We start from the raw sequence: 15,176 nt of genomic DNA, 5'->3' as shown, positions 1-15,176 counted from the left end.
CTTACCTGAAAATTCTTCTTATACACAATCGTGTCTGTGTGCTTATATATAAATTTACTTATATAATTATGGGTATTCTTCATGTTCTTTTCCCATACCCCAGTTTTCTGATTTTTTGATGAAGATACATTCTTCTTTTTTTTTTGAAGATACATTATTCTTTAATAGAAAATTTTAAATGGTCCAAAAGGTTTGGGTGTATGAAAGGTAGTGTATTCCTTCATTTTCATGTCAATGACATCTGCACCACCTGTGCTTATTTGGCAATCTCTTCCATGATGCTTTAAAGTTTGTAAATTGTTTAAAATTTGATGTTTTGAATCACAATCTAACATTTTGACACAATTTTTTGTACTTTTTGCATTCTGTATATACAGTCTGTATGTCTGCTGTCTTCAACCAATGACCTAGTATAAAGATAATGGATTTGGGGTTTCAGTTTTTACTTTTTGCTATCGTGAACAGCACAGAAAGAGCAAAATGAGGTCTTTCTGGGGAAACTGAAAGAATTCTGAAAAACAACAAAGTGCTTAAAGGCAGAACGGATTAGAAAACCACTCCTTGGTATATCAGAATGAATGCATGTCACTGGATGATGATGATGATGATAGTGATGACGGATATTTGTTTTTTGACCAGATTGTCATTCATCACCATTGCTTTTGACCAAACTGTTTGCTCCCTTTTCTGACAGTCACAGAGCTGGGAGTATAGGCATGTTGTTGGGGAGCCGAATCAAAAGTAGAAACATCCACCCACCCTCCAGTGACACCATAAGTGCTTTGTGCCTCGTGCCAGCCGCCCACCCCTCAATGGGCTGTAAGAGCAACTTGCCACCTTCCCTTCCACTCCCAAACAACTCTTCTCTCCTAGGGTGACAGTGGGGGGCCTCTGGTTTGCCAGAAAAAAACCAACACAAGCAAATGGTACCAGCTGGGCATTGTCAGCTGGGGAGTGGGCTGTGGCCGGAAGAAACTGCCTGGAGTATACACGAAGGTGTCTAGTTATCTGTCATGGATTGAGAAGGAGACCAAGCTGTCAAAAAGGCCCTACAAGCATGAACTGGACTCCGGGGACAGTTTGCTTCTATCACCCTGGGCCATCTTGTTACTGTATTTTGTGATGTTTCTATTATCCCCGTGATTAAACACTGCATTGCCTCGCAACCAAGTGCCCTTCTCAGTCTGTGGGGTAAGGTCAAGGGTGGGGTGCAGGTTGCAAGGAGGGATTCTCACACGAATAGCTGTGCCTGAAAGAATCATATACCTATAGGAGCGCTTAATATATACCTGGGACCCACTCGAAGGCCTATGGTTCCCCTGGGACTCAGAGGCAGCTCACCAACTTCAGCTTGAGGCCTCTCCAGAGGTTTGGATGGAGCATCTTTCCACAGGGAGGGGTATGCCAAGGATCTCTGAAACAGAAGGCCTATTCTTTCCCTCTCTCACAAGCAGGTATCTTCCACAGCTTCTTTCATTCTCCATTTCTTTGGCTCCTGCAATGAGAAACATTCCAGCCCTTGCTTCCCCTTCATTTGTAAGCTCATCCCTGAGACCTGCAGACTTGGTCTCTAGAAAGGTCCTTGTCCTTTACCTTCCTTTGCTTCTACCTGGTCCAGAGCCCCAGTACATGCTGCTTTGGGCTCTCAGAGACCATGAGTAACAATGCTGAGATTCAGGATCAGGAAATCACTGACGTAGAAATGTCCTAGAGATGAGGTGGGAGAGAAACACACAGCTTACTGGTTTCATTGTTGTTGTTATTGAGTTGTATGAGCTATTTGTATATTTTGGAAATTATGCCCTTGTCGGTCCAATCAAAAAATGGGCAGAAGACCTCAATAGATGTGTCTCCAAAGAAGACATACAGATGGCCAACAGGCACGTGAAATGATGCTCAACATCACTAATTCTTAGAGAAATGCAAATCAAAACTACCATGAGGTATGACCTCGCACCAGTCAGAATGGCCATCATTAAAAAGTTTACAAATAACAAATGCTGGAGAGGGTGTGGAGAAAAGGGAAGCCTCCCACACTGCTAGTGGGAATGTAAACTGATACAGCCACTATGGAAAACAGTATGGAGGTTCCTTAAAAAACTAAAAATAGAGCTACCATATGACCCTGCAATCCCACTACTGGGCATATGTCTGGAGAAATCTCTAATTCGAAAAGATGCATGCACCCCTATGTTCATAGCAGCACTATTCACAATAGCCAAGACATGGAAGCAACCTAAATGTCCATCAACTGATGAATGGATAAAGAAGATGTAGTGTGTGTGTGTGTGTGTGTGTGTGTGTATATATATATATATATATATGTATATATATGTATAAATATTACTCAGCCATAAAAAATGAAATAATACCATTTGCAACAGCATAGATGGACCTAGAGATTATCATACCAAGTGAAGTAAATCAGAAAGAGAAAGATAAATACCATATGATATGACTTATATGTGGAATCTAGAATATGACACAAATGAACTTATTTACAAAACAGAAACAGACTCACAGACCTAGAGAACAAACTTAATCGTTACCAAAGGGAAAGGGGGTGGGGGAGGGATAAATTAGAATAAAAATGTTCAATCCTATTAACATGTCCTCAGAAGACTCTGCATGGTCTGGCTCTTCCTACCCCTCTGAGGTACTTCTCCCCAATACCTTCCTCATTCACACTATTCCAGCCCCACTGGCCTTTCTGTTTCTCAAACACCACAAAATCTGCACCCCCCCCCCATCTTGGGCCATTTATACTTCCTGGTCCTTGTATTTGGAAAGCTTTTCCTTCAAGCAACCACAGTGGGGATGCTGACAGTGATTAGGGATAGCTACTCCACTTAAGTATTCTTGAGGTGTTTAGGGCACAGCAGAATTCCAAGAGGGAAAAGAAAGAAATGGGCTATATCCAGGGGGAACCATGTCTTACTTCTTAGTCCATCTCCTGCCCCCAGAGCTCTGCTCTCCTCTCCCAACTCGTGTGTCCCTTTCTCCTTTGCATCATTCGATCACTCAGTTCTCAACGTACGTGTCACCACCTTACGGACCTCACCACTTCACCACCTCCCCTGACCAGCGTGGCTAACACAGCTCTGAACACGACTCCACAGCATCCAGACACAATTTAACATCTTGCCCTAATCACCGTCTTCCTATCATTTCTCAGGACCAGCAATGATCTTACTTATTCATGTGTTTACCTGTTTATTGTGTACTTCCCCCACCCCTGGTCTTGAATATAAAGACTCTTAAGGGCAGGGATCCCATGTGTCTGCTGTCTAGAACAGTCCCTGATGTGGCGGCTGTAATAGGCATGTTGAAAACAGCTATTATTACTAAAGTTGCAAGAAGCTAGAGATGTACCTGTTTTCTAAAGATTTTAATCAGATTTCCCGTTTGGGGGAAAATGATTCTTAAGACTTTTTCCCTCGCAAGTTCGAGAGCTCTAAAATGAATCTTAACAATACTTAGAAATATCCTACCTAAACAAGTAAAAGACAGATGAGATATCAGACAGTTTGTATTATTAGACTGTAGACTTTTATTAGAACAAGCATTTCTCATAGCTGTGAGCAAAGCGTTAAAATTCATCAAGCTAACTCACATCTTTTCTCTGCCACGAGGAGGGTCGAAAAGAGAAAGCCCTTTACACACGTATAGGATCAGCTGAGCAAAGTATTTCAGTGAACGATTCATTGTGGCTATAAATGTTTGCAAATTTTAAGGCAGTGGAGGGCAGGAGGGCTTGTGAGGTGGGGCAGGGCACAGGTAAAGGATGCCCTACCCCTCCGACCATCTCCCAGCTTGGTTCCCTAGCATCCGTGGCAGGCACCCAGGCACAAGAAGGGTGAACACGGATTATTCATTATTCTCATTCAGACACCAAATGATCCAAAAAATTTCCCAGCTCTCCTCCCACCATAACTTATTAGAAGATAAATTACATGTTATCAGCTTGCCACTGCACTTCATGTAAATTACACCTCAATAAACCAGACTTTTATGAATGCCTTTGTGCACTTCAAAAAGCACCTGATGTGAATGAACCACAAAAGAATTGCCCGATTTGCTGGAAGCATTTTTGCTGTGGCCTCAAGGGCTGAACATGTGGGGAGAAATTACTTTTTAATACCCAGCGGGCAGGACACTCCGGTGCCCCCGAGGCCACAGTACCCGTTGGGGATCTTGCTCAGGTACTGCTGGTGGTAATCCTCTGCGTAGTAGAAAGTCTGTCCCTCCCGGATGTCGGTGGTAATCAGGCCAAAGCCGTGCTCTGAAAGAACCTGTGGAGGGAAAAGCGCCATCAGGACCCGAAGCGCAGGGATCCTGGGAAGGAGGAGGGCCAGGAGGTCAGGATGGGAGGGGCAGACACGTGGCTGGGGCTGCGCAGTGGTCCTTGGGGCCCGGGCTCGGCCACTTCCCTGCTGGGTTATTCTGGGCAACCATCTCCCTTCGTGTGCCCCAGGGCGCTGGGGTCTGAAATCCGGGTTGGGTTTGGTTCTGACTGTAAGTTATGCTCTACCCTCTACACCACCTCTGCCCCCGTGAGGGCCCTGGTTTGGGCCCTGTGGGTCTGTGTGAAGCCACCTGTTTGCAGGGGAAGCAGCAGGGCCGTGTGGCTCCCCGGCTGCCCTGGGGAGGCTGGGGTCCCTGAGGGGATGCGTGCCCGGCTGCGGTGAGAGGGGATGGCAGGGCAGGAGGGGGCGGGGAGGGTGCAGCAGCACCCAGTGCCGACCTCTCTGCCCCCTCACAGGCCGGACAGAGGACCCCCCTCGCCGGCTGTGGCTCTGGGCAGCAGGGACCCTGCCAGGATGCCTGGAGGGCAGGGGCCACCTGGGGTCCGGGCTCTGCCGCTCCAGGCTGGAGCCTCTGGGGAGCGAGGGCAGGGGAGGACGTGGCCTGAGGGCCTGGTCGGCTCCTCACCGCCCTCTGTGACCCAGTTGAAGGCCTGGTGGCATCTGCTGCCAGGCAAGGAACACATGTAAACGCCAGTGGGGGAGGAGCGCGGAGCTATTTGGGGCAGGAGACGGATGAAGAACCAGTCATTGTTCCCCATGGATCTTAGCCCGTTTCCTTTCCCTTTTGGATTTCAGCTGTGTCCTATTTCTTTCCTGGTACAGGCTGCTCGGGGTATCTGAGCACAAGGCAGCAGAGACTCGACCCAGGTTCACTGATTCCATTTTGGACAGGGGTGCGCGGCAGAGCCCCAACTTGTGTTTTCATGACGGAACTGACCAGGCTCTGACCGTCGTTGGTCCATTTAAGATGATGTCCTCAAATCGGCACAGCACAGGGAATCCAATTTAACACTCAGCGCGAGTCACTGATTTTCCCTGAGAACCTTCACCGTCTTCCTAAATGTCCGCCCAGCCCTCTGAGCCAGAATGAGGCTGACTGAGGACCTGACGCCAGGCCGACCCAGGAAGGGTAAAGGAAGGATCCTGACTAAGGCGGGCCGGTTGGACCCCACAGCTCAGAGGCGGCCAGTTTCCTTACAAGGGTTAGAAAGGAGAATGGCGAGCCATTCTGACTTCAGATTTGGCAGTTTTGTGTAAACGAGCAATTATCGAGGGTTTACCGCATGCCACGCTCTGGGTTAACTTCAGCCTCACGGCAGCCGTCTGAAGGAAGTATTGATGCTATTGTTATCGTCCACATTTAAAAGTCTGTGTCCGATACAGCGTCTTGGCCCCTGACATCCTCGGCTTGCCCTGCTCTTGCATTGGCTGCAAGCTGGGAAACTTTATTTCCGACATCCCACCGCCAGCCGCGCCCCGGTTTAGATCCCACCGATGGGAGGAGGGCACGTGACAGCTGGAGGGTACATCCAAGGAGAAGCTGTTATCGGCCAGGTGCAGCTGTGGGGATGGGCATGAGCACTGGCAGAGAGCAGACCTGGGGCTCTGACCCCTGTGCTGCGGGCAATCAAAGCCACCGCAATGATTTCCAGCCACTTCTGTAACTTCTCGGCATCCTGAAACCCAGAGGTGCTGCTCCCTGACCTTCGCTCCACCAGCCTTTCAAATGATTCTGGAAGCACCAAATTCCCTTCGTGAAACCCGCCCCGCTTAAAATATCTCCAACACTTTCTGTCTCTGTGATGAACCGCGATGAACGTGGCATTTAGTGCCAGGAATGTTTTCCGGAACCAGAACCTGCGTGAGCACGAGGACTCGGGACTGGTTAACTGTCTCTGGTCAGACTTGGAGTCGGCAGTGACCTCCGCCCGGCTAGTCCTCCCCGCTCGCCGCCCTCCCGCCTGCCCGCACCCGTCTCCCTCACAAATGGCCATCCTCCTGGTACAAACAAGGACGGCCTTCCCGAGGCCCTGGAGGCCGCAGCCGCCGTCTCCAGAAGCTTCTTTTCCCCGAGGCAGGGAGGCCGGTGCCAGTGGGCGCTATTGCCCGGCTATCCTCCCCCTCTCACGCCAGCTCCGAGCGACCCCTGCCCACGACCACCCCAGGGCAGCATCCTTCCCGGAGCAGCGGGAAGGGAGGTGTGGGGAGGGGGCTGCAGTACCAGGCTCCACCACAAGGTGGCAGGAAAAACCGAGAATAAAAAGCGATGAAAACCCGCAGGAGACAGACCCGCACGCTGCCCTCTTGCACCTCCCATTAGGCTGGGACACTGGCCACGTCTGCTCTGCGGTGGACGTCGCCCCCGTGCACTGGGCCAGCAGCCTCCAGGCTGAGGCCTCACTGAGCACGGGGCTGTCCTCAACCTCGGTCTGAAACTGGGGAAAGGGGACAAAAGCGCCCCAAAGAAACTGGATGTGAAACAGAGGAAGTGGGAAAACGAAAACCCTAACTTGTCTCTATTTCCCTCCTTCCCAGAGCCCCGACCCTCTGCTTCCTCGCTTGCATCCGGAGGGACACACACACACACACACACACACACACACACACACACAGCTGCTGGTAATAGCTCCTCCTTAAACCTGATCCCTGGGAGAACCTGCCGGCCCTTCCCTCTTCCTGCTGGGTCCCACCCCACCTCAGCCTCCCTCCCTCCCCGTTCTCTAGCTCTTTCCTTTCCCTCTCTGTGTACTATTTTCTTGGGTCGTGTTGACCCCTACATATTTCCTGAACATTCCTTTCCCTTGCACATGACCTCCTTAGAATGTTCCCTCTTCTCTATGGCACGAACTCCTACCCACCTCTCAGGACCCAGGTCCAATGTCCCCACCTGTATAAAACCTTTCCTGATTCATTAGGGCTGAAGTTACTCCATCTTCTAGGCTCCCACGACACTGCCACCCCTTATGGCGCTTGAGACATCGTGTCGCAATTATCCACTTCCACTCCCCTCTGGCATTACACGTGCTGGCCCACGTGCTCCTTGACGGTGTGGACTGTCTTGTTGTTCTACCTCATCTCGGCGCTTAATGTATCAATATAAGAAACGAGTGAACGAGTCTTGGGGACCTCTTGGCACTCCTCTTAACCTTGGGGTTTCCTCCTGGGTCCTTGCTGTGCCTCAAGCCAAAGCACCTCCTTGGGGACCTGGGAAGGAGCAGCGAGGAGGAGCTCGGGGACCAGGAAGCTGAGTCTGTTTGTCATTTTCCTTGTCACAGACTCTCGGCCAGTTCCCCAGGGCGGGTTTACTCTTTAGACCATGCGTTGCAGCAGCCGTGTCCGTGGAGAGAGGGCCAATCATCTTCCACAGAAGGATGGCCTCAGCACCACCTGCAGCTCCTGAAAAAGCCCTTTCACTCTTTGGGGGCAGGGGTGACTGAGGTGATGGGGGTGGTGGGCGATGAAGACCGGGTTATAGACGGTCCCTCTGGCCCCCAAAGTCCAGTGGTCAGTCTGGCCTCATGCCCAAGCTGTGCTGGTGCTGACGGGGGCACCTCAGTCTCCAGACCCTTCTCCTATAGCATCTCCGTACGCCAGGTCCCCAATCAGTTACTGGGGCTGTCATAAGTAATCTGTGACTGATAGCAGCTATGTCGTTGTTTGTCACTTACTTTTCCTTCATGAATTAGGGCAGATGGAAGGCTACCCCGATCCATCCTCGCATCGTTCGCGCTCACCTGCCCACTCGCGTGGGAGGGAAGGGAGTGTCGGGAGAGCTAGAACATGTGTGGCCTCCCCCATCGTCCACAACAGGGACCACACCAATGACAGGCCATTCCTGCTTATAGAAATGATGAGTCACATCACCCACAGAGGTTCCTGGTATCTTATAAAAAGGAAGCTGTACCCACGAGAGTGGGCTGCCCATAGGAAAATCATGGCAGATAGAGTTAAAAGCAGCTGCAGCAAACGCTCTGGCCTCAAGCACAGCCAACCTCTCAGGATGAATCCCTGGGGGACCCCAGGCTAGTGGGCCCTGCCTCCAGACCGGGCTGACGTCGCCCCAGGAGACTCCGTTCTTTTCCTTCAGACTCTAAAGAGCCACCTTTGAAATGGAGTGCAGAGCGTGACGTCAAAGTGACCCCCCCGGATGGCTCAAAGCCCCGTCACATGCCCCCAGGAAACACCCTCTCTCGCTGGTCCAACCCCAGGGCCAGCTCATCTGTCATCACTCCAGGCTCCAGGGCTGTTCACCCACTGCCACTCAGAAAGGCAGCCCTGCACACCCGCTTGCCCTGCTCGGTTCCTCACCTGGACCAGCGCCCGAGGAAGAGCTGCTGGGCCTAACTGCCCCCCACTCCCAGCCCTCAGTTTTCTACCTTCCACTCTTGTTGACGCCAAAACAGTTTTCTAGAGCTCCTTGTTTGTTGCATTTTTATTTTTTTTGTTGTTTTTTTTTTTTTTTTTTTTTTGCAGTATGCGGGCCTCTCACTGTTGTGGCCTCTCCCATTGCGGAGCACGGGCTCCGGACGCACAGGCTCAGCGGCCACGGCTCACGGGCCCAGCCGCTCCGCGGCATATGGGATCCTCCCAGACCAGGGCACGAACCCGTATCCCCTGCATCGGCAGGCGGACTCTCAACCACTGCGCCACCAGGGAGGCCCTTTTGCTGGTTTTTAAGAAGGAAGTAAGTGGGGTCTAACGTGACATAACGCACATCACTGTGACACCTGGTTCAGGATCTCTTGTGGGCGGGGCACCTGGTGGAACTGATCAGATGCTTTTCTCACAGACTCTTACCTCACCCTTTTCTTAGATGGCCCCAGGAAGCCTCCTACGCCTTTATCCTCTTATCATTTTCTTCCCGGAAGCAGCTTTTCTAGCTGTAAAATGGGCATAATACTTCCCTCAGTGTGCTATGATGACAGTCCAAGACGGCACAGAGCATCCTGGCCCATTCTGACTACGTGGTAGTCCTGACCTACTTCCCCACCAGTGCCCACCCTGGGGGAAAGGAGCCCAGCATCCTGCCCTCCTTAGGCAGGCCTCCATCTCCACCCGCGGGCACGCCCTGCTTTGACAGCTGCACAGCCCATCTCTGTGGAACAGGAAAAAGAGGTGGGGGGTCAATAAGCTGGGGCAGGGCTTCCCTGGTGGCGCAGTGGTTGAGAGTCCACCTGCCGATGCAGGGGACGCAGGTTCATGCCCCAGTCCGGGAAGATCCCACATGCCGCCGAGCGGCTGGGCCCGTGAGCCACGGCCGCTGAGCCTGCGCGTCTGGAGCCTGTGCTCCGCAACGGGAGAGGCCACAGCAGTGAGAGGCACGCGTACCGCAAAAAAAAAAAAAAAAAAAAAAAGCTGGGGCAGAGCTCCCAGCTCCCAAGCGGTGTCTCCAGCCCCAGCCTGTGGAGGAGGTGGCCAGGCCGTTCCCTTACAGATGTTCTGCCAGCGGGAGCGTCCTGGGCCCAACCCACCCTTCCAGGGCTGCCAGCAGGAAGCCTTTCTTTTAATAAAATTAATGAACACGTGACCTTTCCGCTTACTGCAACCCGCTAACAAGCTCACTGTTAGCGTCGCTGAGATTCTCCAGGTGCCCAGGGACACACGGCGTATGGCGTGGAAACGACAGACTCTGAGGCCACACTGAATGCTGCCTGGAGGCCACAGCGGTGCAGGCCGTGCTGGAGCATCAACAGGTAGGGCGAGAAGTGTATCAAGGCAGAGAAGCAGCCTCAATCCCAAGTCCTTGTGTTCGTCCTGAACCGCAGTGTCTCCAAAGGCAGGCACTGTAGTCCATGCGAGCCTTTCACTGACTGAAGAGGGGAGAATTATCCTCTTATTTCTCAGCGGAGGAGACCAAAGCGCAGGCAGAGAGGAGGCTTGTCCATAGCCACTCATCAATGACAGGACGAGACCCTGTCTCCTGACTCTTTCCAGCACTGCTACAAGACCACCGTGGCCAGATGAAGGAGCTACCCTCCCCTTAGAGAGGCACAAGTCCCTATTTCAAAATATCCAAAAGAGACCTAGACACTTATATTTGGATCATACGCTCCCCACCCTGCTCACATCCCTGGAACTCAAAACATGTGGGAAAATACACATAACTTCAAATTCTCCATCTTAACCATTTTCAGGTGTACAGTTCAGTAGTGTTTTGTACAGTCATGTTGCTGCGTGACTAGTCTCCAGAACTTTTTATCTTGCACAACTACAACCCTGTCCCCATCAAATAACAACTCCCCATCCCTCCCTCCCCACCATCCCTCATACCCACCGTTTTACTTTCTGTCTCTGTAAATCTGACTATTTTAGGTACTCATAAATGGAATCCTCCAGTGTTTGTCCTTTTGTGACTGGCTTCTTTCACTCAGCATAATGTCCTTGAGGTTCATCCATGTTGTAGCCTGTGTCAGAATTTCCTTCCTTTTCAAGGCTGAATAACATTCCGTTGTATGCATGCATCACATTTTGTTTACCCCTTCGTCCATCAATGGACACTGGGTTGCTTCTCATTGCTTTTTTTTTAGCTGTCAAATAACACAGCTTGCGGCATGACAAGCCCAGCCCATGACAGTTACACAGATCCTTCCTGGCTTGTTTTTATCAGTTGCCTCCTGTTTTGACGTTCATCTCCTCCAAGGAAGTGCAAAAGGAGTTCAACAGTAAAAAGACTTGCTGTAGGGCTTCCCTGGTGGCGCAGTGGTTGAGAGTCCGCCTGCCGATGCAGGGGATACGGGTTCGTGCCCCGGTCTGGGAGGATCCCACATGCCGCGGAGCGGCTGGGCCCGTGAGCCATGGCCGCTGGGCCTGCGCGTCCGGAGCCTGTGCTCCGCAACGGGAGAGGCCACAGCAGTGAGAGGCCCGCATACCGCAAAAAAAAAAAAAAAAAAAAAAAAAAAAAAAAAAAAAAAAGACTTGCTGTAAACATGTGGTTCGGTTATTCTTTATCTTGTGCCACCTCAACTGATGCCACCTATCAATAACTGCATTGTAAAGATGGAGGGCCAATCAGAGAGCTCCTCTAAGGCTCCCTGATAGAGAGCTGGCCTTGCCTGCCTCCCATCCACTCAGAGGGATAAATGCCACCCCCCCACCAAATACTGAATTCCACAAACTTTCCAAGTATCATCTGATTCCAAGTGATGGCAGAAGACCTACTTCAAGCGTCAGAAGCAGAGTTTGCATGTTAAATGCTAGGCTCCACATCGATTTTCTGATGGATGTCAGAGGAGGGGCTTGCAGGGCCCTCCAAAGGGGCAGACACAAGCTTAGGACGCCCTGTCTTTCATTTTCTCATTTCATCACGCTAGGAATCCTGTAGGGGTGGGGGAATAGTTATGCTGACTCCACCCACAAGGAAGCTCAAAGAGGTTAAGGATCACGCTCAAATTCATGTGCCTGGAGAGTTAGTGGTGGGTCCGGGGTAAGAATCCAGATCTGTCTGGCTCTGGATTTCATGCTCCTTCCCACATACATGCTGTCCCTGGAATTTGGAAAGACAGGATGGGTGAGACCCCAGGGAGCTGGGTCTGCCCTGTCCTGCCGCACACGTGTCTGAGGTACAGAAGGTCAGTATGAACCCACCAGGAACCTTGAGCTGGAATTCTACAGAGCAGGACAGGGATGGGTGAGGGGGTGGCTCTAGAGACACGGGCACACGTGTGTGTACACACGTGTGTGGGCGAGGATGTATGTACACGTTTGCATGTGAGTGTGTCCTCACACGTATGTGAATACAAGTGCACATGAGAATGCCAAGTGATATACATTCAACCCCCATGTTAGATGGAGTGACCTATGGACACCTTCTCTTTTTAGAAAATATATCATCATAAAAAAGAAACCCCAATTTATGATAGCGGATCTTAACATCTTGGGGGGGCGGGTCATGGATTCCCTCGAGGATCTGATAAACACTGTGGACATTCTTCCCACATAAACTCACGATCAAATATTTGCTTATCATTTCAAAGTATCCTATGACCCTTTGGAGTCCACCCATGGGCCCTGTATTCAGAACCTCTGGACACAAAAAGTCATCATGGCAACTGCCCACCCCCCCGTTCTTAGGGCGCTGGAACATGCCGGCGGCATGTCCAATGGGCAATGAGCATTTTCAAGACAGTTTGAAGGCCCAATGAGAAATGGCTCTGTTGACAATGAGAAAGTCACCAGGAAGGGAGAAGGTACCTGATGAGTTCAAACCTCATCAGATGCATCTTTTTTAAAGCCTCATTAAGTCTGATCCAAGCAAACCCCGTCTCCTCCACCCACCAAAAGAAATTAGCCTTACCTTAAGTGTTCGGTTTTTATGTAATTCTTTGTAAAGCGTAAGTGTGTTTCATTTTATTTTATGATCATTTTTTGAAGATATTTTAATGGTAAGAACTTAGTGTCCTAGAACTGAAATCCAGTTTATGATACTGAGCCCACAGGAAATTAGGGTTTGGTTTGGCTTTTAACAGATCAACCGGAGACTGCTGCCCTGCAGGCCCACCAGCTCTCCTGTAGAGGAAAAGGCTCCGGCAGGACCCAAGAGACCCTGACGCTGGCCTGCACTCTGCCCTCTAGTGGCAGCAGGGAGCATATACAGGCACAGCCCCTCCTTGGCTCCTACTTTGCCCTTCTGAACTGAGGGCCCTTCAGTTCGTTCCAGATCTAACTCCATCGAATCCCGTGCTACGTTTCCATCCTGCGCGTGCGCGCGTGCACACACACACACATACACACACCCCACACACACACCCGTGCAGGTTTAATAAGCTCAGCCAATGCCAATGCCCAAGTCAGCAGTTTTATTCCATTGGCAGCTTCTGGCTGACCAGATTGCCATCAATCAAAACTTCGGAGAAAGGATATAAAGTGACTGGCATGGCTTTTAAATAAAACCAGTCGAAAGAAAAACAGCCTCTCTTCTGAGCTGAGCAGAGGCACGTGTATTGGCAGCTCAGCACCATGCAACTGCAGTGGCGTGGGGAGCAGGTTTGCCACTGCCCACAGGGATTCAGCTTCAGCCACAAGGAGGAGGTGGACAGGCTGCCCGCCTCCTGTACCAGGGAGGACCCTGGGACAGGGTCCTGGGGCAACAGGAGCTCCAGGCTCTGGACCCACGGACACCACCCCCTGCAACCCCTCAGTGGCCGTCAGCACTTGCAAGGGCGAGAAGGAGATCCTGGGACAGAGACGTGACACAGACGAGGAGGGTGCTCGATGGGGCTGAAGCTTTTATGAGGCCCAGTCAGAGCTGCAGGGACCCTTCCCGGCTCCGTGAAACCATGGGAGGCACAGTAGACAGAGAGGTGACACAATTAGGTCTAATTTGGTCCATTTACCAAACCTGCTTATGCAAATGGTGGCCTCTGGCTGGCTGGATTCTGGCTTCTGAGAACAGCTGCAGCATCCTCGTGCTCTGTCCTTCCCCAGACTCTGCAGTTGTGTTGAGCTGTTCATGACTTTCATTATTTATTCCTCTGTGCCCCCCTTGCCTGTGAGGTAAACCACAAGTGTCTGCTGACTGGCAAAGAAGTTTTTCTTGGTTTGCAGCACAAAATGATAGAGCTACGAGCCGAGTTCTGTCTCTGCAGAGAAGGGGACAGGGAAGGAGCTCGGTTTGGCCAGGAAGGATTCAAAGCTTTCCCCCTGGTCCTCAGCGTGTGGACGACAGGCCAGCAGCTTGTTAGAAATGCAAAATCTGGCCCCCTTCCCGGACCTACTGAATCAGGATCTGAGTTTTAAAACCATCTCCAGGCGATCCATGTGCATGGATTTGAGAAACTGTGCCCTAGCAGACAAGCATGGCAGACTGCGTTCATGGTCACCAACACCCCTTGCCCTCCCTCTTGATGTCAGGTTGCCCATGTGACTTGCTCTGATCACCAGGATGTGGGAGGAAGGGACGGACGTCCTTCCTGGGAAGAAACTGTCTGGCGCCAGCATGAGCTTTGTACTTTCCCCCCTGCCACAGCAGCAGCATCGCTCCCAGCTGGCCCTGCTGCGAGGCGGTGACAATCTGCAGCGAGTCCCCGAACGGAATCCTTTATTTCCTCTGTTACAGACCCTGGTTTTCCCTGGTTCGGGGTGTGATGCTGAAAGACCCGGGAAGGCAGGCACTGCTCACGCGAGCCAGTCGTGCAACGTCCCCGCAAAGAAGTTTTTTTGTAACTCTCCAATTTGACTTAATTAACTCATTTCAGCAATCATGGTAGGGCATTTGCTAGGCGCCATGTACCGTGCTAGACATCAGGGACAGAGAGGTGAATAAGACAATCTCTAAAGCAGGAATAATGACGGGCACGCGAGCAATCACACCCTAAGTGACTACTAGGTACGTAGCAGGTGCTTGTGAGGCCGGACTGAGGAAGAAAAGTTCCCTGCGTTCAAGGAGTTTACGGTTTAGGCAGGGAGTCGGGTCACAGGATGAGGATGGGGTGGCCTGAGGGTGCGGAGTGATGGCTGACGTAGCAAAACGGGAGCCACGCCCACAGGCTGGGGAGCGCAGAGGACCACCGTCCAACGTCAGGAGGTCGGAATTCTGCTGGAGGAGACAGGTCACACCTGCACGTGAAGGACAGGGAATGTGCTGGAACGCTGGAGGTGCAGACTCCACTGAGGCTGTGGAGGAACGGAAGGCCAGTCCCGCCGGGAAGAGGGGTCCTGAAGGAGGTGGATGCTGGTGGGAACCTTATGACGGTGGTTGTGAGGGCAGTGATGGGTCTGCTCCGAATACACGGCGGGAGGGGGTCAGGAGGCATAGCTGAGGGGTGCTGAAGGGCCTGGATGGGGAGCGGGGGAGGGCTGAAAGGGGCTCAGCTGAACAGCAGGAAGAGATGAAAGCAGATGTGGGGAGAGGCCTCTGATCCAGTTTATGGC

The 15,176-nt window shown here is 51.5% G+C and overlaps 1 protein-coding gene across 3 annotated transcripts in view; it reads right to left on the bottom strand.

Moving 5' to 3' along the window:
* Nucleotides 1-1,279: 1,279 nt before the first annotated feature.
* Nucleotides 1,280-15,176, bottom strand: part of MSRA (methionine sulfoxide reductase A) — a 389,488-nt gene continuing 375,591 nt past the window's right edge. For 2 of the 3 annotated variants that reach the window (XM_081237517.1, XM_081237518.1), the window contains one exon: nt 3,538-4,292. In XM_081237517.1, the coding sequence (XP_081093643.1) occupies nt 4,128-4,292 (165 nt within the window). In that variant the 3' untranslated portion in view covers nt 3,538-4,127. Of the gene's footprint in view, nt 1,496-3,537; nt 4,293-15,176 lie in introns of those variants that run through there. The other variant, XM_081237519.1, reaches the window with a different exon arrangement.

Source organism: Mesoplodon bidens (genome assembly GCF_964165515.1).
Source record: "Mesoplodon bidens genome assembly, chromosome: 6".
Taxonomy (NCBI): domain Eukaryota; kingdom Metazoa; phylum Chordata; class Mammalia; order Artiodactyla; family Ziphiidae; genus Mesoplodon; species Mesoplodon bidens.
Note: the sequence above shows the minus strand (reverse complement) of the source record. Positions and strands in the feature narration are given on the sequence as shown.